General features: G+C 43.9%; 1 protein-coding gene across 2 annotated transcripts in view; it reads left to right on the top strand.

The window, feature by feature from the left end:
• The window catches only part of CNTNAP2 (contactin associated protein 2), a 2,019,732-nt gene that overhangs the window by 1,869,817 nt on the left and 127,337 nt on the right, over positions 1–22,578 (top strand). For both annotated transcript variants that reach the window (XM_049714704.1, XM_049714703.1), the window contains exon 22: positions 18,436–18,529. In XM_049714704.1, the coding sequence (XP_049570661.1) occupies positions 18,436–18,529 (94 nt within the window). The remainder of the gene's footprint in view (positions 1–18,435; positions 18,530–22,578) is intronic.

Raw genomic sequence — 22,578 nt, 5'->3', positions numbered from 1 at the left:
TATAAGCATCATTGCACCAGCACGATGCGAGCAAACCTTTAACCCTAGAAGACCAGCCAATTAGGAAGAAAATGCTGTTTCATTAAACAGGTTCAGAACCGTAAAGCCCTTATCCTTAGTCTGATTAGATGTACAGCATTTAAATTTTCTCTCCGTATTTTAAACATCATCTGGAGAAGAATCATTGATCAGTGAATTTACTTAGGAAAGTCATTAGCTTTTAGGGTTAGGGGTGTGACCGCGATAGAAATCGCAGGTTCATTTCTTTAAAAATAACAAACACCAAATTGTGCTCTAATGACCAGGAGCCTTAGAATTGCAGGGAGCCAGGAAATGTTCTTTCTAACAACACAGCCTGGTGTCCCACACATAGTTATGTGTATTAAATTGAATAACTACCACCGGGTCCGTGGACCTGGGTCAGACACAAACCTCCTGGTGCCTCAGCTTCCCCAGAGCTGAGTAGGACAGTATCTTTGTCCACCTCCTTCCCTGGATACGAAAACAAAGCTGATTGTCACAAACCTCTTCCAGTTCTTCTCTATAAACAACAATGTAAATTGCAAACTTTAGTCATAATATTTGCTTAGAATAATTTTAGAATCGGAATGGTCTTTACGGGCCATTGAATCCAACCTCTGACCCGACTTAGAATCACCAGTCCCTCCTGGCATCACCGGATATGAGAAACATGCTATTCTTTTTTTTTTTTTTCTTTTATTGAAGTATAGTTGATTTACAGTGTTGTGTTAGTTTTTGGTGGACATCAAAGTGATTCAGTTATACATACATATATATATATATTCTTTTCCAGATTCTTTTCCATGATAGTTTATTGCAAGATATTGAATATAGTTCCCTGTGCTATGCAGTAGGACCTTGCTGATTATCTGTTTTATATATAGTAGCCTGTGTATCTACTAATCCCAAACTCCTAGTCTATCCCTCCCCCACTGAAATGTAGTGGGATGGTCCCAGCCGGGAACATCTCCTCAGCCCATCTTCAGCTTTGCTCCACAAGGTGGCTGGACGACAGAATCGCTCGAAAGTCTTTGTGTGGCGTTAGGAGGTCAGGAGTCCTGTCATTTACTAAAAGACGCGCCTAGAAGGTGATATGGTCAGAGGGGGAATTTGAGGCTTATGCCAAGGTCTCCCCCTTCCCGCAGGGAAGCTCCCCGAGCAGTCAGGTCACCCTGGGACAGTCATCCGCCTGTGCCCAGGTGGCCTAGGGGCTGGGCAGGTGTAACCTCAGGAGTGCACACCGGCAGATGCCTGACGCAGCCAACCTGCTCACTCCGAAGATCTGTCCGATCGTGTTCTTCAGTGAGGGGCTCATCTTCAAAGAAAGTCTTCATATCTGGACCAGTCACAGCCGGGGCCCCCGCGGAGAACTTGACAATCAGAGCGGCCACACCCACCTCCACACTGGCCATCCCAGCCTCAGCAGACAAATGGCCGGACAGCAGTACCATCCCACACAGCAGCCTACAATGGTTTCCCTGTCCGTAGGCAGATGGTTCTAACACATCGTGTTTACTGATGGCTTTGTTAAAACTTCCCCCAAAAAACTCACCCAGGAATTTGCCAGGAACCAAATTTAAACAACCAACCCCTGAAAACACGTGCTGGACAAACCAAGATGACAGAAGCCAATAAAGACTGAAACAGAAAGGGCCCCAATCACATTTGTCATGTTGACATTGTTTCTCATGACTGTTCTCCCTCATAGTTCTTTATTCTTTTCATTTAATTAATAGAAGATTTAGCCATCGCATTGTATAATTTTAGCAACGTTATGCTTGTTAATACCTGTTTTCAGAATTGACCTTCCCTAATTTTATTTTGTTTCTCTTCTTTGTCTTCCTCCTCCCTTTTTCCATCCATTGATTTGTTTTTCCTTATTCCCGGAAAGTCGTTTTATAGTCTATCAAAATGTGTTTTGCCTTGAGATTTTTTCTTTGAAAAAATTATACAGCATTTGGGCCCTCCCTGCTATAAACGTCTTCGAACTTAACTTTATTTAAAAAATGCTATATCAGCTATGAAACGAGAATTTCTCCTCTCATCCTTTGATATTTATAAATATTATAGGGATTTATTGATTTTAAAAAATCAGTTCTTTTAAAAATACTTTATGTTTTAAATAGTATTCAGTGTTTTTCCAGTAGGTGGAGTATTAGACTAGGGAAAGTAGATTAACATTCGAAAGCTAATTTTTTTTCTTTTGACTGTTTTGAGAAATTTTTTATATAAAACATAAATCACCTAATAGGCTCACTACTTCCTTTAATTGCATCAATACCACTGGATTTCAATTGCGCTAGACCTTATGAGGCAGAATATGTTGACTGATTACGTTTCCATAATAAAGATGGCATGATGAGAATAGTAATAAGTACTTACAATAACTCTCATTTTAAAATTGCTTATCAAGTCATAAATGAAAACTCCTGACATCTCAGAGAAATTATGTGCATGTACAGGAAAGAAAGATGTGTCCCTTAAATCCTTTATTTCTCAGACCTTAACCATTTCTGGAAAAGAGCATTCCTTGTGAGTTTAATATTGATTCAAGGCCGACCCTGCCACTTGCAGTCTGTGACCTGGGGCAGGCCACTTACTCTCCTGGCACCCTGCTCTCTCCTCTACATTTGTGGGCAAAAGGTGATAAGCTAGCTCTCTCTAAGGCCCCTACCTGCTTGAATATCCCGGATGAATCTGTCTGTTCTGTAAACATCTTCTCGGGGTGAATGTTGGGGGCACGTTCGCTGAGATGTGCGAATGCACATGGCAGAGACAGCTCTCGGTCCATGGCCTGTGTCTCAGAACTGAAAGTGAGAAAACTCTGCCTGGTCTACGGGGCAGTGACTCTCCTTCCCGCCCTCTGTCCATCCCTAGGATTGGCTGCAGGGGAACAATGTACTGATGGAACACTTTACAGGGTGATGCCCTGGAGCTGAGTCTTAGCAGAAGATTCTGCTCAAAGCCCCAGGCACCTGGGAAAATACTACTCCTTAGACCCATGGTAGCAAACCATTTTCAATCAGAGAAACCTTAAGTACTTCCTGGTTCAAGCTCCTTGTTTTACACATGAGGAAACAGGTCCAGGGAATCTTTGTGAAGTGTCCTCACCCATCTGTTCAGTGACAGAGCCAGGACCAGTCTCCTGGCCCGTCCTCGCTCCCCTGGACCACCCTGCTGTCCTACGCTGGAAGTCCCGCCGAGTTCCCTAGTGACCCTGGCAAGGACAGCAAGACTCACAGTCCTTCCCACCCTCCAAGGAAGAGAAACGAGGTGCTATCAAAGCAGGTCTTCTGAGGGTGAACAGAAGAAACGATCGCCACTTCTCCTCCTTTCTGCTTTCCTTGGACAGGTGATTTAGATTTGAAGAGAGCCTCCAGTTCCCGTTTGCAAGGTGTTCTCCATCCTAGAAAGGCTGGGCGTCCGTGGATTCAGCTGGATCTTTCCTAGATGTGGAAGCGAAGTCTCCTCTCTTTGGTCTTAGAGTAGAAGGACCCCAGACCCAGGTGCAGGCTGAGGAGAAGGGGGCTGAGAAGGTGAATGCATCTGCTTTGGTTCTAGGCTACGCCACCTCTAGCCTTGCTGAAAATTCATTCCTTAAATGGAAGTCCCCCACGTGGTTGAGTCCAGCTCACCAGGGGACTGCAAGGAAGCTTGGGGCCAGTAATAAAGTGAGTGGGTTAGATAACATTCCCAGAACAAGAACTAATTCAATCATTGTGTTTGGTGACGGAAGAGCAGAAGAGCTTGCCAGGCAAAGGACACAGCAAAAAGGGAGCCCTGGAACATGTTCCAGAGAACATAGTGGTCCAAGGGCTGAAAGGTGTTGAGTAGGGTCAGAGCAGAGGGGCAGGGGGGAGGGGAGAGCAATGCCCTTTCCTCCTCTAGGAAGACGGCACCTTCCCCTCTGATCGCCTCAGGGGCATTTCATCCGTCCTGAAGCAGCAAAGGCTCCCTGGCTGGTCCACCTGCAGGTGACTGAAGTGTTCCTTCACCAGGGGCACCAGGTAGCCTGTTCAGGTACCTCTTTACAGGTGTGCATCGCTATCCTGAGAATGAAAGTTTGACAATTTCTAGTTTATTTCATGGTTCTGTTACAGGGGAGAGTGTTGCTTGGCCTCTTTTTCTCTTTCTGTCTCTATAAAACAGCAGGGCTCCTAAGCAGTTTAGGCCAAAACCAAAATAAGGTAGATGTCACCGTGACCTCCCAGCTGGCCCCCTGCCGTCAGCATCCTTGGTTGCCCTTGGAATTGGAGGGGTAATCCTGTGTCCTGGCAGTACAGGCGGGAAGAGGCTGGTGTGCTGGCCTCCACAGTGATGCACTTGTGCTTCCCAGCCATGTGGTCCCAGGAATGGGTTATGATGAACTCACAGCTCCCAGAGAAGCAGGGTCTCCCAGAGCATAGAGATTCAGATCCCAGACTAGCCATCACTCAGTGTCCTTCCAGGATGGAGTCAGGCTGACTCACCCAAACCCGACGGCCATAAAATTCTCTACGGGCTTCAGTCAGTTGGATCGTCCCTAGAGCTCTTCTCCTCTAAGAGCAGAAGTTCCAGCAGAAGTAAAATCTTGGTTTTCCATATCCTAAATACACACACACACACACACACACACACACACACACACACACACACACACACACACACACACACACACACACACACACACACACCCCAACACCAACATAGCGCATTCAATAAATGTTAAGTGAGCATCTAAGATGATACAGACCCATTTCATGTGGGTAATAAATGGACCAGGAGATTTACTAGATAATCTCGCGGAAAAGGAAGAGCCAGAAGTGCAGAGGTGAGGTACCGTCCCCTGGGCTCCGATGCCCGGTGTCTTTCCTCTGCCTGCCCAGCCCACAGCTCAAGGTTTCGCAAGTGTGTGCGCCTCGGGCCCTGTGTCTGGGAGAGCAAGAGGTGGGTGGGGCGGGCCCCTGTCCTCGCAGAGTCACTGTCGAGGCAGGGGACCCTGTAACGGGTGGCAGACCCACATGAACTCTACTTTGCAGTCTCCCGCTCGCGTCTGTGTTTCTCCTGTGTCCTCCCCGTGAAGGAGAACAAAGCGACTTGGAGTCAGGAAGAGGTGGGAAACATTTACGTGGATCTGCCCTTGATGCTGGGGTCAGTCCTGCTCTTTTCCATTCTCAGTTGTGAATGGTCTGGGGCTTGCGGGACCCCCATCTGCAGACCTGCAAATGGGATGGAGAATAAGGTGGGAGAGAAAGATACAGCCTCTGCTCTTTAAACTCTCTCTCCTGTAAAGTCCAGCGGAGTTTCCAGATAGAAGGGATGGATTGAGACAGGTAACAGTGAGACTAGCTGATAGTTGTTTCTCATCCCTCTTTTCTGTTTGCACTGGCCTCTACCCGTGTTTAAACTTGGAGTAAAACATCCATCAAGATGGTTTGTTCTGAATTCAGTATTGCTAATCTGGTTCCAACTATTACCCAGAATTAGGGATTAGGAAAAGAGGCAAGAAATACCGGGCCCTTGTCCGGAGCCCCGGAAATGTGTCCTCGGGGCAGTGTATCATGACCCTTCGTCTCCAGACGTGGGGCTGGGCCCTCGGTTGGTGAGAAGTGACCATGCTGCCTCAGTCTTTCTTCCCTCCTCCTTCCCCGCCTCCTCCAATTCATCCGCAAAACCTAAACAGGCTGAGGAAATCCCTACAAACTCTGCTAAGACAAACTGTGGCTTAAAATGGAAATGAACTGAAATCACAAAATAATACCTAAATGACATTAAAGCTCTGAACTCAGCGTGTGAGATGCAAGACCCAGCCTGAGTCAGAACGATGGTAAATGTCGAACAAATGAGTGTCCCTTTAAGGTGTCCTGGGGCACATGGTGTCACAGTCTTTAATTTTAATGAGGCTCTGTTACACAATCTCTTATTGCCGCTTAACTGCCAGTGAAATGACCACCAGCTAAATGTACAGCAAAATAGCTCATGTGGACCCCAAAGAATTTACCTTGAAATTATTGCACTTGACCATGACAAATGCACCAGGGTTCGTTAGAAGAGTGGCAGCCACCTGGTAATAAAGTGAAACAGTATAATGTGACGCGTCCTGAGGCTTTGCAGGTTGAGCTGTACTTGCCTAATCTGATTTAATGCATTTTCTCCTTTAAATGTAAATACTTAAAACACAGCTGATCTCTCCCCTGGTTGAACCAGTGGGGCTGGGTCAGGAGACTGTCCCTTTCAGCCTAACACTGTCTTTGTGGCTGGGTGTAGCTGGGTGGGAATGTCGGTTCTGCCACATACTCCTTTTCTGAGTTTGGATGCTTTTTGTAATATCAAAGCAAAGGACACTATGCAATATCTATTAAATGAGTTAAGATGTGAAAAGCCTGGCACAAAGCCTTGCACACAGTAGTGGCTCAATACGTGTGTCCTCCTTTTCCTGGTGTAGATGCCTTTGTCCAAACAGGAGACAGAAATCACATAGTAGGTTAAACATAGGGTTTTGATATAAGAATTTTTTTTTAACATCTTTATTGGAGTAAAACTGCTTTACAGTGGTGGGTTAGTTTCTGCTTTATAACAAAGTGAGTCAGTTATATATATACATATATCCCCATATCTCTTCCCTCTTGCGTCTCCCTCCCTCCCACCCTTCCTATCTCACCCCTCTAGGTGGACACAAAGCACCAAGCTGACCTCCCTGTGCTATGCGGCTGCTTCCCACTAGCTATCTATTTTACATTCGGTAGTGTATATATGTCCGTGCCACTCTCTCACTTCATCCCAGCTTACCATTCCCCCTTCCCGTATCCTCAAGTCCATTCTCTACGTCTGCGTCTTTATTCCTGTCCTGCCCCTAGGTTCTTCAGAACCATTCTTTTCTTTTTAGATTCCATATATATGTGTTAGCATATGGTATTTGTTTTTATCTTTCTGACTTACTTCACTCTGTATGACAGACTCTAGGTCCATCCAATGCACTACAAATAACTCAATTGCATTTCTTTTCATGGCTGTGTAATATTCCATTGTATATATGTGCCACATCTTCTTTATCCATTCATCTGTCGATGGACACTTAGGTTGCTTCTATGTCCTGGCTACTGTAAATAGAGGTGCAATGAACACTGAGGTACATGACTCTTTTTGAATTATGGTTTTCTCAGGGTATATGCCCAGTAGTGGGATTGCTGGGTCATATGGTAGTTCTATTTTTAGTTTTTTAAGGAACCTCCATACTGTTCTCCATAGTGGCTGTATCAGTAGTGCAAGAGGGTTCCCTTTTCTCCACACCCTCTCCAGCATTTACTGTTTGTAGATTTTTTGATGATGGCCATTCTGACTAGTGTGAGGTGATACCTCATTGTAGTTTTGATTTGCATTTCTCTAATGATTAGTGATGTTGAACATCCTTTCATATGTTTGTTGGCAATCTGTATATCTTCTTTGGAGAAATGTCTATTTAGGTCTTCTGCCCATTTTTGGACTGGGTTGTTTGTTTTTTTTGATATTGAGCTGCGTGAGCTGCTTGTAAATTTTTGAGATTAATCCTTTGTCAGTTGCTTAATTTGCAAATATTTTCTCCATTCTGAGGGTTGTCTTTTCGTCTCATTTATGGTTTCCTTTGCTGTACAAAAGCTTTTAAGTTTCATTAGGTCCCATTTGTTTATTTTTGGTTTTATTTCCATTTCTCTAGGAGGTGGGTCAAAAAGGATCTTGCTGTGATTTATGTCATAGAGTGTTCTGCCTATGTTTTCCTCTAAGAGTTTTATAGTGTCTGGCCTTCCATTTAGGTCTTTAATCCATTTTGAGTTTATTTCTGTGTATGGTGTTAGGGAGTGTTCTAATTTCATTCTTTTACATGTAGCTGTCCAGTTTTCCCAGCACCACTTATTGAAGAGGCTGTCTTTTCCCCACTGTATATTCTTGCCTCCTTTATCAAAAATAAGGTAACCATATGTGCCTGGGTTTATCTCTGGGCTTTCTATCCTGTTCCATTGATCTATATTTCTGTTTTTGTGCCAGTACCATACTGTCTTGATTACTATAGCTTTGTAGTATAGTCTGAAGTCTGGGAGCCTGAATCCTCCAGCTTCATTTTTCTTTCTCAGGATTGCTTTGGCTATTCGGGGTCTTTTGTGTTTCCATGCAAATTGTGAAATTTTTTCTTCTAGTTCTGTGAAAAATGCCATTGGTAGTTTGATAGGGATTGCACTGAATCTGTAGATTGCTTCGGGTAGTATAGTCATTTTCACAATGTTGATTCTTCCAATCCAAGAACATGGTATATTTCTCCATCTGTTTGTGTCATCTTTAATTGCTTTCATCAGTGTCTTATAGTTTTCTGCCTATAGGTCTTTTGTCTCCTTAGGTAGGTTTATTTCTAGGTATTTTATTCTTTTTGTTGCAATGGTAAATGGGAGTGTTTTCTTAATTTCTCTTTCAGATTTTTCATCCTTAGTGTATAGGAATGCCAGAGATTTCTGTGCATTAATTTTGTATCCTGCTACTTTACCAAATTCATTGATTAGCTCTAGTATTCTGGCAGCATCTTTAGGATTTTCTATGTATAGTATCATGTCATCTGCAAACAGTGACAGTTTTACTTCTTTTCCAATTTGGATTCCTTTTATTGCTTTTTGTTCTCTGATTGCTGTGGCTAAAACTTCGAAAACTATGTTGCATAATAGTGGTGAGAGTGGGCAACCTTGTCTTGTTCCAGATCTTGGTGGAAATGGTTTCAGTTTTTCACCACTGAGAATGATGTTGGCTGTGGGTTTGTCATATATTGCTTTTATTATGTTGGGGTAAGTTCCCTCTGTGCCTACTCTCTGGAGGGTTTTTATCATAAATGGGTGTTGAATTTTGTCAAAAGCTTTTTCTGCATCTGTTGAGATGATCATATGATTTTTATCCTTCAATTTGTTAATATGGTGTATCACATTGATTGATTTGCATATATTGAAGAATCCTTGCATTCCTGGGATAAACCCCACTTGATCATGGTGTATGATCCTTTTAATGTGCTGTTGGATTCTGTTTGCTAGTATTTTGTTGAGGATTTTTGCATCTATGTTCATCAGTGATATTGGCCTGTAGTTATCTTTTTTTGTGACATCCCTGTCTGGTTTTGGTATCAGGGTAATGGTGTCCTCGTAGAATGAGTTTGGGAGTGTCCCTCCCTCTGCTATATTTTGGAAGAGTTTGAGAAGGGTAGGTGTTAGCTCTTCTCTAAATGTTTGATAGAATTCACCTGTGAAGCCATCTGGTCCTGGGCTTTTGTTTGTTGGAAGATTTTTTTTTTTTTTTTTGGTGGTACGTGGGCCTCTCACCATTGTGGCCTCTCCCGTTGTGGAGCACAGGCTCCAGACCCACAGGCTCAGCAGCCATGGCTCACGGGCCCTGCCGCTCCACAGCATTTGGGATCCTCCCTGACCGGGGCACGAACCTGTGACCCCTGCATCGGCAGGCGGACTCTCAACCACTGCGCCACCAGGGAAGCCCCTATTGGAAGATTTTTAATCACAGTTTCAATTTCAGTGCTTGTAATTGGTCTGTTTATATTTTCTATTTCTTCCTGGTTCAGTCTCAGAAGGTTGTCCTTTTCTAAGAATTTTTCCATTTCTTCCAGATTGTACATTTTATTGACATAGAGTTGCTTGTAGTAATCTCTCATAATCCTTTGTATTTCTGCAGTGTCAGTTGTTGCTTCTCCTTTTCCATTTCTAAGTCTATTGGTTTGCATCTTCTCTGTTTTTTTCTTGATGAGTCTGGTTAATGGTTTATCACTTTTGTTTATTTTCAAATAACCAGCTTTAGTTTTATTGATCTTTGTTATTGTTTCCTTCATTTCTTTTTCATTTATTTCTGATCTGATCTTCATGATTTCTTTCCTTCTGCTAACTTTGGGGTTTTTTTTTTTCTTCTTTCTCTAATTGCTTTAGGTGTAAGGTTAGGTTGTTTATTTGAGATGTTTCTTGTTTCTTGAGGTAGGATTGTATTGCTATAAACTTCCCTCTTAGAACTGCTTTTGCTGCATCCCATAGGTTTTGGGTCATCGTGTTTTCATTGTCATTTGTTTCTAGGTATTTTTTGATATCCTCTTTGATTTCTTCAGTGATCTCTTGGTTATTTAGTAGTGTATTGTTTAGCTTCCTTTTGTTTGTATTCTTTACAGTTTTTTTCCTGTAATCGATATCTGGTCTTGTAGCGTTGTGGTTGGAAAAGATACGTGATATGATTTCAATTTTCTCAAATTAACCAAGGCTTGATTTGTGACCCAAGATATGATCCATCCTGGAGAATGTTTCATGAGCACTTGAGAAGAAAGTGTATTCTGTTGTTTTTGGATGGAACGTCCTATAAATATCAATTAAGTCCATCTTGTTTAATGTGTCATTTAAAGCTTGTGTTTCGTTATTTATTTTCATTTTGGATGATCTGTCCATTGGTGAAAGTGGGGTGTTAAAGTCCCCTACTATTCTTGTGTTATGTTGATTTCCCCTTTTATGGCTGTTAGCATTTGCCTTATGTATTGAGGTGCTCCTATATGGGTTCATAAATATTTACAATTGTTATACTTCTTCTTGGATTGATCCCTTGATTGTTATGTAGTATCCTTCTTTGTTTCTTGTAATAGTCTTTATTTTAAAGTCTATTTTGTCTGATATGAGAATTGCTACTCCAGCTTTCTTTTGATTTCCATTTGCATGGAATATCTTTTTCTATCCCCTCACTTTCAGTCTGTATGTGTCCCTAGGTCTGAAGTGGGTCTCTTGTAGACAGCATACATATATATATGGGTCTTGTTTTTGTATCCATCAGCCAGTCTATGTCTTTTGGTTAGAGCATTTAATCCATTTACATTTAAGGTAGTTATTGATATGTATGTTCCTATTACCATTTTCTTAATTGTTTTCTGTTTGTTATTGTAGGTCTTTTTCTTCTCTTGTGTTTCCTGCCTAGAGAAGTTCCTTTAGCATTTGGTGTAAAGCTGGTTTGGTGGTGCTGAATTCTCTTAGCTTTTGCTTGTCTGTTAAGGTTTTAATTTGTCTGTCGAATCGGAATGAGATCCTTGCTGGGCAGAGTAATTTTGGTTGTAGGATTTTCCCTCTCATCACTTTAAATATGTCCTCACACTCCCTTCTGGCTTGTAGAGTTTCTGCTACGAGATCAGCTGTTAACCTTATGGGGATTCCCTTGTATGTTATTTGTTGCGTTTCCTTCGCTGCTTTTAATATCTTTTCTTTGTAGTTAATTTTTGATGGTTTGATTAATATGTGTCTTGGCATGTTTCTCCTTGGATTTATCCTGTATGGGGCTTTCTGGACTTCCTGGTCTTGATTGACTATTTCCTTTCCCATATTAGGGAAGTTTTCAACTATAATCTCTTCAAATATTTTCCCAGTCCCTTTCTTTTTCTCATCTTCTTCTGGGACCCCTATAATTCGAATGTTGGTGCATTTAATGTTGTCCCAGAGGTCTCTGGGACTGTCCTCAATTCTTTTCATTCTTTTTTCTTTATTCTGCTCTGTGGTAGTTATTTCCACTATTTTATCTTCCAGGTCACTTATCCGTTCTTCTGCCTCTCTTATTCTTCTATTGATTCCTTCTAGAGAATTTTTAATTTCATTTATTGTGTTGTTCATCATTGTTTATTTTCTCTTTAGTTCTTCTAGGTCCTTGTTAAACGTTTCCTGTATTTTCTCCATTCTATTTCCAAGATTTTGGATCATCTTTACTATCATTACTCTGAAATCTTTTTCAGGTAGACTGCCTATTTCCTCTTCATTTGTTTGGCCTGGTGGGATTTTACCTTGCTCCTTCATCTGCTGTGTGTTTCTCTGTCTTCTCATTTTGCTTAACTTACTGTGTTTGGGGTCTCCTTTTTGCAGGCTGCAGGTTCATAGTTCCCATTGTTTTTGGTGTCTGCCCCCAGTGGGTACGGTTGGTTCAGTGGGTTGTGTAGGCTTCCTGGTGGAGGGAACTGGTGCCTGTGTTCTGGTGGATGAGGCTGGATCTTGTCTTTCTGGTGGGCAGGACTGCGTCTTGTGGTGTTTTGGGGTGTCTGTGACCTTATTATGATTTTAGGCAGCCTCTCTGCTAATGGGTGGGGTTGCGTTCCTGTCTTGCTAGCTGTTTGGCATGGGGTGTTCAGCACTGGAGCTTGCTGGTCATTGAGTGGAGCTGAGTCTTAGCATTGAGATGGAGATCTCTGGGAGAGCTTTCGCCATTTGTTATTACATGGAGCTGGGAGGTGTCTGGTGAACCAATGTCCTATACTTGGCTCTCCCACCTCAGAGGCTCAGCCCTGACACCCAGCCGGAGCACCAAGACCCTGTCAGCCACACGGCTCAGAAGAAAAAGGAGGAAAAGAAGGAAAGAAAGAAAGATAGAAAGAAAGGAAGGAAGGAAGGAAGGAAGGAATTAAAGTTATAAAAATAGAAAAAAAATTTAAATTACTTAAAATAAAAAGTAATTTAAAAAGAAAGAAAGAAGAGAGCAACCAAACCAAAAAACAAATCCACCAATGATAACAAGCACTTAAAACTATACTAAAAAAAAGACAGACAGAACCCTAGTACAAATGGTAAAAGCAAAGCTATACAGACAAAATCACACAAAGAAGCGTACACATACACACTCAGAAAAAGAGAAAAAGGGAAAAATATTTATATATGTATAAAAAAAAGGAAGAGAGCAACCAAATCAATAATCAAATCTACCAATGATAATAAGCTCTAAATACTAAACTAAGATAAATATAAAACCAGAAACAAATTAGATGCAGAAAGCAAACCCCAAGTCTACAGTTGCTCCCAAAGTCCACTGCCTCAATTTTGGGTTGATTCGTTGTCTATTCAGGTGTTCCACAGATGCAGAGTACGTCAAGTTGATCGTGGAGATTTTATCCGCTGCTCCTGAGGCTGCTGGGAGAGATTTCCCTTTCTCTTCTTTGTTCGCACAGCTCCCGGGGTTCAGCTTTGGATTTGGACCCGCCTCTGCGTGTAGGTCACCTGAGGGCGTCTCTTCTTCGCTCAGACAGGACGGGATTAAAGTAGCAGTTGATTAGGGGGCTCTGGCTCACTCAGGCCGAGGGGAGGAAGGGGTACAGATGCAGGGCGAGCCTGCGGCGTCAGAGGCCGGCATGACATTGCACCAGCCTGAGGCGCGCCGTGCGTTCTCCTGGGGAAGTTGTCCCTGGATCCCAGGACCCTGGCAGTGGCGGGCTGCACAGACTTCCGGGAGGGAGGTGTGGACAGTGACCTGTGCTCGCACACAGGCTTCTTGGTGGCGGCAGCAGCAGCCTTAGCGTCTCATGCCCGTCTCTGGGGTCCGCGCTTTTAGCCGTGGCTCGCGCCCATCACTGGAGCTCGTTTAGGCAGTGCTCTGAATCCCCTCTCCTTGTGCACCCCGAAACAATGGTCTCTTGCCTCTTAGGCAGGTCCAGACTTTTTCCTGGACTCGCTCCCGGCTAGCTGTGGCGCACTAGCCCCCTTCAAGCTGTGTTGACGCAGCCAACCCCAGTCCTCTCCCTGGGATCCGACTGAAGCCAGAACCTCAGCTCCTAGCCCCTGCCTGTCCCGGCAGGGGAGCAGACAAGCCTCTTGGGCTGGTGAGTGCTGGTTGGCACTGATCCTCTGTGCGGGAATCTCTCTGCTTAGCCCTCCGCACCCTTGTTGCTGCGCTCTCCTCTGTGGCTCTGAAGGTTTCCCCCTCCATCACCCGCAGTCTCCGCCCGTGAAGGGGCTTCCTGGTGTGTGGAAGCTTTTCCTTCTTCACAGCTCCCTCCCAGAAGTGCAGGTCCCATCCATATTCTTTTGTCTCTGTTTTTTCTTTTTTCTTTTACCCTGCCCAGGTACGTGGGGAATTTCTTGCCTTTTGAGAAGTCTAAGGTCTTCTGCCAGCATTCAGTAGGTGTTCTGTAGGAGTTGTTCCACATGTAGATGTATTTCTGATGTATCTGTGGGGAGGAAGGTGATCTCCACGTCTTACTCCTCTGCCATCTTGAAGGTCCCTCCCATCTTTACACTTCTAAAAGTGATAATCAGAGACATGCAGGATACCATGGGATACGCTGTGCTTAAGGTCTAAGTGACAGGAAGCTTGCACTGCAGCCTGGACTTGCTGCACAACTTCTTTGATTTTTTGACACCGCTGACTGAAGAAATTCTCATTTGAGCACTGGCTTCTAGGAAATCAAATGCAAAGAGTCTAAAATGTACGGAAGCAGAGGAAGAGCCTTGGGAAGGCATTGCTTCTGAGACAGGAAGGAAGCGGGGAGAGTATAACCATTAAAAGAATGAAACAACCATTAAGAACAGGATTCGATAGAAACTGCTTAGAACTCACTAGGCTCCTGATACAAAAATTAACTGCAATAAAGGAAACCTCCAAGATGTAAGGAAAGCCCTGTAGAGTTTGCTAGAAGCATCAGGGCTGAGGGAGGAGACCCACAGAAGGACCAGCATGGGGGCTCCAGATGTCGTGGGAAAAGCCGTGGCCCGCCACAGAGAGCAGAGAAGTTCTGGTTTGGCGGGGCTGGAACTGGTCTGGGGTTTCTGGGCCAGCACAAGGCCACTGTCTGGAGTGCAGGTGGGGAAGCAGGGACCCAGCGTGTGTGTGGGTGGGGCTGGGGATCTGTGGGCAGGGGGCTTCAGAGCATGCAGGGCTGCACAGGGGCTCTCGTTTCCAGAGGAGACGGAGGGTCACCAGGCCGTAGGCTCACGGAGGCGTCCTGCTCTGGGCCTGTGGCTTGGGCAGACCTCACACCCTAGGCCGAACCTCCACTACCTCCCTGCCCCCAAGCCAGCACTGGAAATTTCCAGGAGCCCCTTCTTCCCTCCAGGCCTGAGAAAGTTTAATATCCTGCTCATTTTAAAGGAGATAAAAGGAATTCGTGTTTATCATAGAGCAGATATTGAAGGGTGAATTGGAGCCAGGAGGCAATGAATGGATTACTGGCACAAAGAGAGTCACATACCAGGAACCATGATGGGGATATCACTGGGCGAGAGATGGGAAGAGGATGGGGCTTGTGTTGGGAGGATTCCAGAAAGCAGGATTGGGTGCTCTAAAAAGCGAGGGCAATTCCGGAATCGGGCAGCTTTGCAACCTTCGTCTGGGAGGCAGGAAGAGTGAAACAGGACTGGAGCTATTATTTGAGAACCGAGCTGGGAGAAGGTGATGTTCAGCCATGGTTTTGGTGGCACGGCTCTTTTTTCTTTTAATTTCCTCTATTAGTTTTCTACTGCTGCTGTAACAACTTACCACAAGTTTAGGGTAACGCCAATTTATTATCTTATGGCTCTGGAGGCCAGACATCCAAAATTAGTATCACTGAGCTGGTGCTCAGGTGCTGGCAGAGCTGGTTCCCCCCGCACCCCAGGCGGTGAGGGGAGAATCTAGGTCCTTGCCTTTTTCAGCCTCTAGAGGGCGCCCGCATCCCGTGGCTCGTCACCCCAGAGAGTCCGGGGTCCTTCACGGAGCCACGTCTTCAAGGCCCCCGAGCTGCTCTTGCCTTTCCTGCCGTGCCCTCCACTCCACCTCCCCCTGTTCCCGCAACCCCACCTGCCTCCCTCCTCCTCAGCACAAGGCAGAGGGGAGTGTGAGCGAGAGAGAAGGAAAAAGTCAGCCAGACTCTTCTTTCCTCGTAGCTCTCCTGCTTTCCTCTTTTAGTACAGAATTACCGCAGACGCGAGAGTTTGATCTTTGTGAACGTTAAAGCCTTCCTGTGTATCTTCAGCACTTGTCATATTTTCTATGTCAGTTGTTACAAAAGATTTTCCTAACTGAACAAGTAATTCGTATTAGAATTATAGATCATTGCCCACTTAGATTCCTGTCCAACAATTTTTCATTAATGACTTCATTAACGAATGAAGACTTGGCATGTTTGTGATATTTATAGATAAATCAAAACCAGGCAGAATCACTGATGACAGAATCAAGATTCAAAAACTTTTGAGTAGGCTGTTATTATGCTTCAAAACAAAAGAAAGAAATTTAGTATAAATAAATGTAAATTTTAGCTTTTGGTTCAAGTCACCAACTGCATATATGAAGGAAAGAGAAGAGCTGAAAGTAACCCTATGGAGACAAACTAGGAACGTTATTTTACATGAGCTCAGTAAAGATAATACAAAATGTGCCCAAAAGCCAACTCTGTCCCGTCTGGGTCCCTAGAAACAGTTCAGGAAAAGAAGGGTGATTCTGTTGTGTGAATCAGGCCACCTCTGAGCACTGATTTCACCTGTGTCCGCTGCTGGAAGAGTTGTCAGCACATTTTTATTGAGGAGCTGCTATGTGCTCAGCACTGTCCTAGGCCCAAAGATACAAGAAATCTAAAAGTCTAAGCAGAGAAATTTGATATTTTTTAAAAATTGGGTACCATATATCCATAAAATGGAATACCCATCATTCATTGCAAGGGATGATTTAGTTGTATGTGTATTGACACAGAAAGAGTCTCCTATTACATTGTTAAGTAATGAAAAGTAAATGCAAATGCAAAACAATATGTGTAGTTGGCTTCCATCCAATTTTTGAAAAAAATCAAAAGAATAGACAAAAAATTAACATTAAGTTTTTGTCTGCAAATCTATTATTTTCTCTATAATGAACATATATTCTTTGTATCCATTTTTAAGTTATTTAACAAAATAGATTAAATGAGAAGTATTTAGGGGGAGATCATCACTGAAGCATAGTAAGGTAGCTTACTAATTATTGATATATCGGCACTTTCCGGAAGCCTTTTGACAACAGGCAGTAGAAGTGGATGGAGGGACCGCAGCAGTTATGCATGTGTGCCACCAGATGGCGCCAAAGCAGCTAGTTAATATTTAGCAGCAGAAATAGTTGCCTTTGCTCCAGAGAAAATACAATAAAGTAGTAAAATGTTTAAGACTCTCTGGCCAGAATAAGTGTTTTGTTAACGATGCACTTGAAATTGTAGAAAGCTTTTCAAAATTATAGTCGAACACGCCGCTGAATGCTTTAATCATGTGTTTTGGACTTTTATCGCAGTGCTACCAGATACCCACGCACAAAAAAACTTACAGTACCCATTCTGCAGGTCAAAACTCCCAAAATTCCTGAGACATGATGACTCTTTGACTGTTAACCTTGAGTAACAATAACCTCGAGGTTTCTAGTAAGCAGTCTCAAAATTCCAGTGTAGGCGGTCATTAATAATTAGCCATCGTTCCTCAAAATAACTCATTCTCCTCTTGACAAGTGAGTTTAGCTCCCTCCCCGCGCACTTCCAGCCACCCTCTCCTTCCCAGAAGCAGGTCTCCTTCCTGCAGCTTTGCCCATCTTGGCCCGTCAGGAGCCAAGACCCGGGAGTGGATCTAGTTTCTGAAGTCTGTGCTACTGCCTTCAGCAAGTAGCTTCCTGGTGCAGTTCCCACGGGAAGGCCCTGCCAGATAGGGATGCAGTGTTTCCTTCTGACCCACACCTTGCCTTATGCTCACCTGAGCAGGTATTAAACTCATTTCAGAAAAACGAAAGGTTACAAGAGAGGCTTTTCACATGTGGGTACACAGAAGCACAGAAAGTTCTAGGAGCTCACAGTTGGGGAAACACAACCAGAATGTTTGGGTTGTAAAAATTCAGCTAAGGCAAGAAAAGCCACTTAGGGACACAAAGGACAAGAGAAGCTCTGTGATTCTGGGACACCACCACTTGCACTTTTACGTGGGAAGTGTAATCAGAAATGTGTATTGCTACAACAGGCATTACCTGTAAGCTAGTCCCATCTGCTTCATTTCTTCCTCCCTCTGCTGCCAACTCAGCTTCACTCTGAAAAGACAGCTCTGCTAGAGCAAAGGTGTCTTTGTCCCCTCCAGGCTCTGATGTCCCTGCCCTGTGGCAGGAAGGAGAAATCACCCTCGTTTTGATAAGCAAGAAAACTATGAACCTGAATCTCAGCATTTGAATTACATATCCATATATATGAATATATTCATATTCATATTTGAACATATATGTATTCTGAAGATCAATATTTGTGTGCAAGTTGAGAGACCCAAACGGTGAAGAAAACAGTACAGTAAGACGATCCTAAAGAAAGTCCATCGCTATAGATGTAGCATTTTCTATCTCAGAGGTCAATACTAGGGATTGGATCAAGCAGGTTCCACTCTGTTAAAATGAGCAAGGATCTTAATCCAGCAGGTAAATTATCCGCAGAAGATGTGCGTAAGCTGGAGAACAATTCGTAAAGGGTCTTCACTTACCAAAGCTCAATTTGTTTTCCAATAACCCCAGCAGAGGAAGGGATGGACTTCCCATTTTCTCAGGCTGGTATTTCAGAGTCAGCAGTGATGAAATAAGATCCAGAAACTGAGGTTCAAAGAATCCCGCCTGGGAGATCTGAGTCCGGTGCAGGATGGTGACATTCTTCTAAACATGTCTCTCTTTTTCTTCCTGCAGCTGGATCATTATCCTTCTGTGAGTTACCATCTGCCAAGTTCGTCTGACACTCTGTTCAATTCTCCCAAGTCGCTCTTTCTAGGAAAAGTTATAGGTAAGAATTGGGGGTAAATTGCTCACCTAATTTTCTAAAGCTACTAATTCGCCTTTGAAGTACATTGTGATTGGTGGTGGAGGCCTCTAAGTCAGTGATGGTGATGAAACCCATGTTCTGTGGTGTGTGACAGACTGAAACACATATGAAGCCGAGCGTCTGCTCCTGGCTTCTTGATCTGGGATCTGTTCCTTTAAGAGCCACCCTGGCCCTTCTCTTTACTACACATTCGTGCTATCTAGATTACATAGAGATGTGATTGGCTAAGCATTTTAAAATGATTAAAGTAAAGCCAATGAATTTTTTTTCTAAGAGGACGTATATTGTGAACCCAAAGTGGAAATAGTCAGATGGTGGGTAATGTGCTGGCCAAGGAGGAGGTGAATTTGTGATCAGAATGTTATTAATCGTTAAAAGCACTCATTTTAAAAGATGGGGGTGGGAGGAGCTAGCAGATAATGAAGGGAACAGGGGACCCAACCTATAATAGTAAGTAACAATAATACACACTTATATAGGATTTTGTACGGGCCAAGCTCCATTTTAAGCACTTCAGATACATGAACTCATTTACTCTTCCTAGCAATTCCATGAGCTAGTCAATGTGATCATCTCCATTTTACAGATGAAAAACGGAGGCACCAAGAGGTTAAACAACATACCCAAGGCCACCAATTTAAGTGGTGGAATCAAAACTTGGACCCGGGCAGTCAGATACCGGGGTCTCTGTTCCTGACTACTGTGCTGTAACCTCTGTGATGGTTGACTCAGGAATGAAAGAGGAAGGCAGAAGAAGGAGATTTGGGTAGCAGAGGTTGACCAGTTGAGGGATAAGCCCTACATCCCATGTCAGAGAGTGGCCAAGAGCAAAAAGTATTCCAGGACTTAGAACCAGGAAGACACCAGGCAAGACAGGGGGCAAACAGTTGTAGGTAAGGCCCCACGGGAAAGGGCAGCATCCTCCACACAGAGGCGGGAAGGAGGGGCAATAGCTCAGTCGATGGGGTGGAAGTGGAGAAGGAAAGAGCGCCCAGACTCACAGGTCACCTGCGGTTTTAGGCATTGTGCTAAAAGTCTTATGTGTGTAAATGTGACAACTTAATGTCACAACAATCCCATTAAGCAAGACCTATGATTATTACCCTCATTTTACAGAGGAGGAAACTAAAGCTGAGCGTGGTCAGTATGCCAAAGTTACTCAGCTAGTATGTGGTAGAGTAGCGTTTTGAAGCTGCGTCTCTCTGATGAGAGTCCCTGGTTAAACAGATCAAAAGAACTTGTCATTAAGGGCCGAGGTCCAGAAGGAATGCAGCTGAGAGTCAAGTGATGCCATTATCATTTGTTTACATACGCCAGCATTTTAGTGGGACAGAGGCTCCGGCATCCACAGGGCATGGACCCGAGATGTTGCTGAGTGCCCAGATGCCGCCACGTGCATTCCACAGTGCACCGAAGAATAATTGGAAATTCTGAGTGTTCCTTCAGGGTTGTAATGATTCCATCAAAACAAACCCTACACTGTACACTGATATTCCTAAAGACACCGCACTATGATATTCCTAAAGTAACATCCACCGTGAACATACTTGAAACAATGGACTTTATTTCTTTAGTTCGACAGGAATGTTGGGTGATTGCCAGGTTCCCTCACTATGAGTAACACTCTCTTGTTCACCAGCATTTCACGTCAGGTGATTAAATTGGTTCTTCAGCAAAATTACAGTGTGCAATGAGGCGTGGACCCTCAGGATCATGAACAAATAACATTGTAAAGGCAAATCCTCTATGATAACTAAGTATCTACTGTGCTAGAAATCTGTGTCAAGCTAAAAGCATAACATGAACTTCAGATGTATGAATGTCACACCCAGAGTTTTCTGTTCACCAAAGGAAAATTTTGCTGTGCAGATAAGCTAACTGTGCATGTGATGAGGTACATAAATAAGCACAGATACCTGTAAGGACATCCGCAGCCCCGACATGGAGGTGGCCTCATGGCCTCATGCACCTGAGGGTAAGTCAAGGTGATGCTGCAGGTCCCACACGAGACTTGCTGAGATGGACTGTCGTCCACACCAGCCCCGGAGCTCTCTGCAGACGAAGGCAGTGTGTCTTAGCTCCGCTGTATCCTAACAAGGAGCAAGTGCTCCATAAACATTTGTTAAATTAATGAAGAGTAGAAGGGAAAAGGAACAAAAAGCATATCCTGCAGAATTAGAGGGTATGTGGATGATGATGCTAAGACAATAAATAAAAATCAGCACCGAAGTGAGATCTGCCATTCTCACACACCTTGCAATCTGGTTTTCCTAAAAGCAGGCGTCTGATAATAATGGAGTAGAAAGCATGTAGGCTTTGGAATCAGGCAAAGCTGGTGTCTTAGTCAGCTCAGACTAGGTGGCTTAAGCAACAGACGTTTATTTCTCACAGTTCTGAAAGCTGGGAAGTTCGAGATCAAGGTACCAGCAGATCGGGTGTCTGGTGAGGGCCCACTTCCTAGTTTGCAGACAGCCGTGTTCTCATTGTATCCTCACGTGACATGGAGAGAAGCAAGCTGTCTCCTGTTTCTTCTTAGAGGGGCACTAATCTCATTCGAGAGGGCTCCACCCTCATGATCTAATCCCAGATCCATCCCCTGATGTCATCACATTGGGGGTTAAGATTTCAACATATTAATTTGGGGAGACACAAATTACAGACATCTCAGTCTGTAGCAGCTGGTGGTGTTTGAATCCAGGCTCTGCCCCTTATCAGTGTTGAACCCTTGGGTACATTACTTGAACCTCGCAGGGCCTGGGTTCTCTCAGTTACAAAATGGGAACACAGTGCCTACTTGCAGGCTGTTAGCTTCCTGAAGTTGGAGTGTGTTTTCTTGTTTTCCTTTTAACTAATCTATTTGCAGCCAGATCAGTGCCTAGCGTATAGAAAGTGCTCAAAAAAATATTTGTGGAGTAAATGAACTACCTTTTTAGTATTAAGCTAATAACATCTTAGGGAGTAACCAATGTAATGCCTGGTAATAATTAAGAAAATAATTACCGTTTTTTGATGCTGGCTCTGTGCCAGTCGTTATGGTGTGTGTTCTAAGTACAGTGTTGCCTATAATTCTCACGACACTGCCCTGGACCACTGTTACCCTCACTGTACAGGAAACGGACCCAAGGCTCAGAAGGGTTATTTTCTTAAAGCAGGTTTCCCAACAGCAGCAATACTGCAGTTTGGGGTCAGATACATCATCCTTTGTTGTAGTGGTTGACTTGTGCATTGTAGGGTGTTTAGCAGTGCCCCACCCCCGCCCTCTACCAACTGGATACAAGTAGCAACCCAAGTTGTGACAATCACAGCTGTCTCTAGATGTTGCCAACTGTTCTCCCCAAGGGCAGATTCACCACCAACTGAGAACCACGGGCTTAATGTCCCTCCTAGTCATTGGTAGAGGTGGCATTTGAAACAGATGTGTGACACCAAGAGCTAGGCATTGCTTCCTGATAACACCCGCGTCTTTCGAAGGATGAAGAAGCAAGGAAGAGATCTGATACTCTGAAGATAAATTCTCTTAATACAGTCAAAGGAGTCACACATGAGGACCGCAAAAGACACGTGGGTGTCTGGCGAGGCTGATTACTGGCCACCTCCTCCAGCCAATGTTCCTTAAAAGCTTGGTCATTTAGTAGGAGCAGGACTGATGAGAAGCCCTTTAAAATTTCCCTCTGAAACTGACATACACTTCAGTGAGAAACAACCAATATGCACTCACCAGCTCTGTACATATCCACCTGGAAAGACGGACTGAACTTCAAAAGGATATCTAGCATAAACCGGTAAGGTTTTGACAACCCCTAGCGATCCATGCCCCCAGGATGTTGGTTAGCTGAGTCGGCTGCTAATCAGAAACTGATCGCATAAAAGAAGGAAAAGGAGGTGGATCTAAATAAATAATAGGCCTCCACATGGAGCTCTTTGATGAGCACCGCTCGAAAAAGGACACATCAAAAGAATGAAAGAAGGGTGCCTAGTCAACGACAAGTGTGACTTCTAAAAGGAACAGA

This window comes from Orcinus orca, chromosome 9 (assembly GCF_937001465.1).
Source record: "Orcinus orca chromosome 9, mOrcOrc1.1, whole genome shotgun sequence".
Lineage (NCBI taxonomy): Eukaryota > Metazoa > Chordata > Mammalia > Artiodactyla > Delphinidae > Orcinus > Orcinus orca.
Note: the sequence above shows the minus strand (reverse complement) of the source record. Positions and strands in the feature narration are given on the sequence as shown.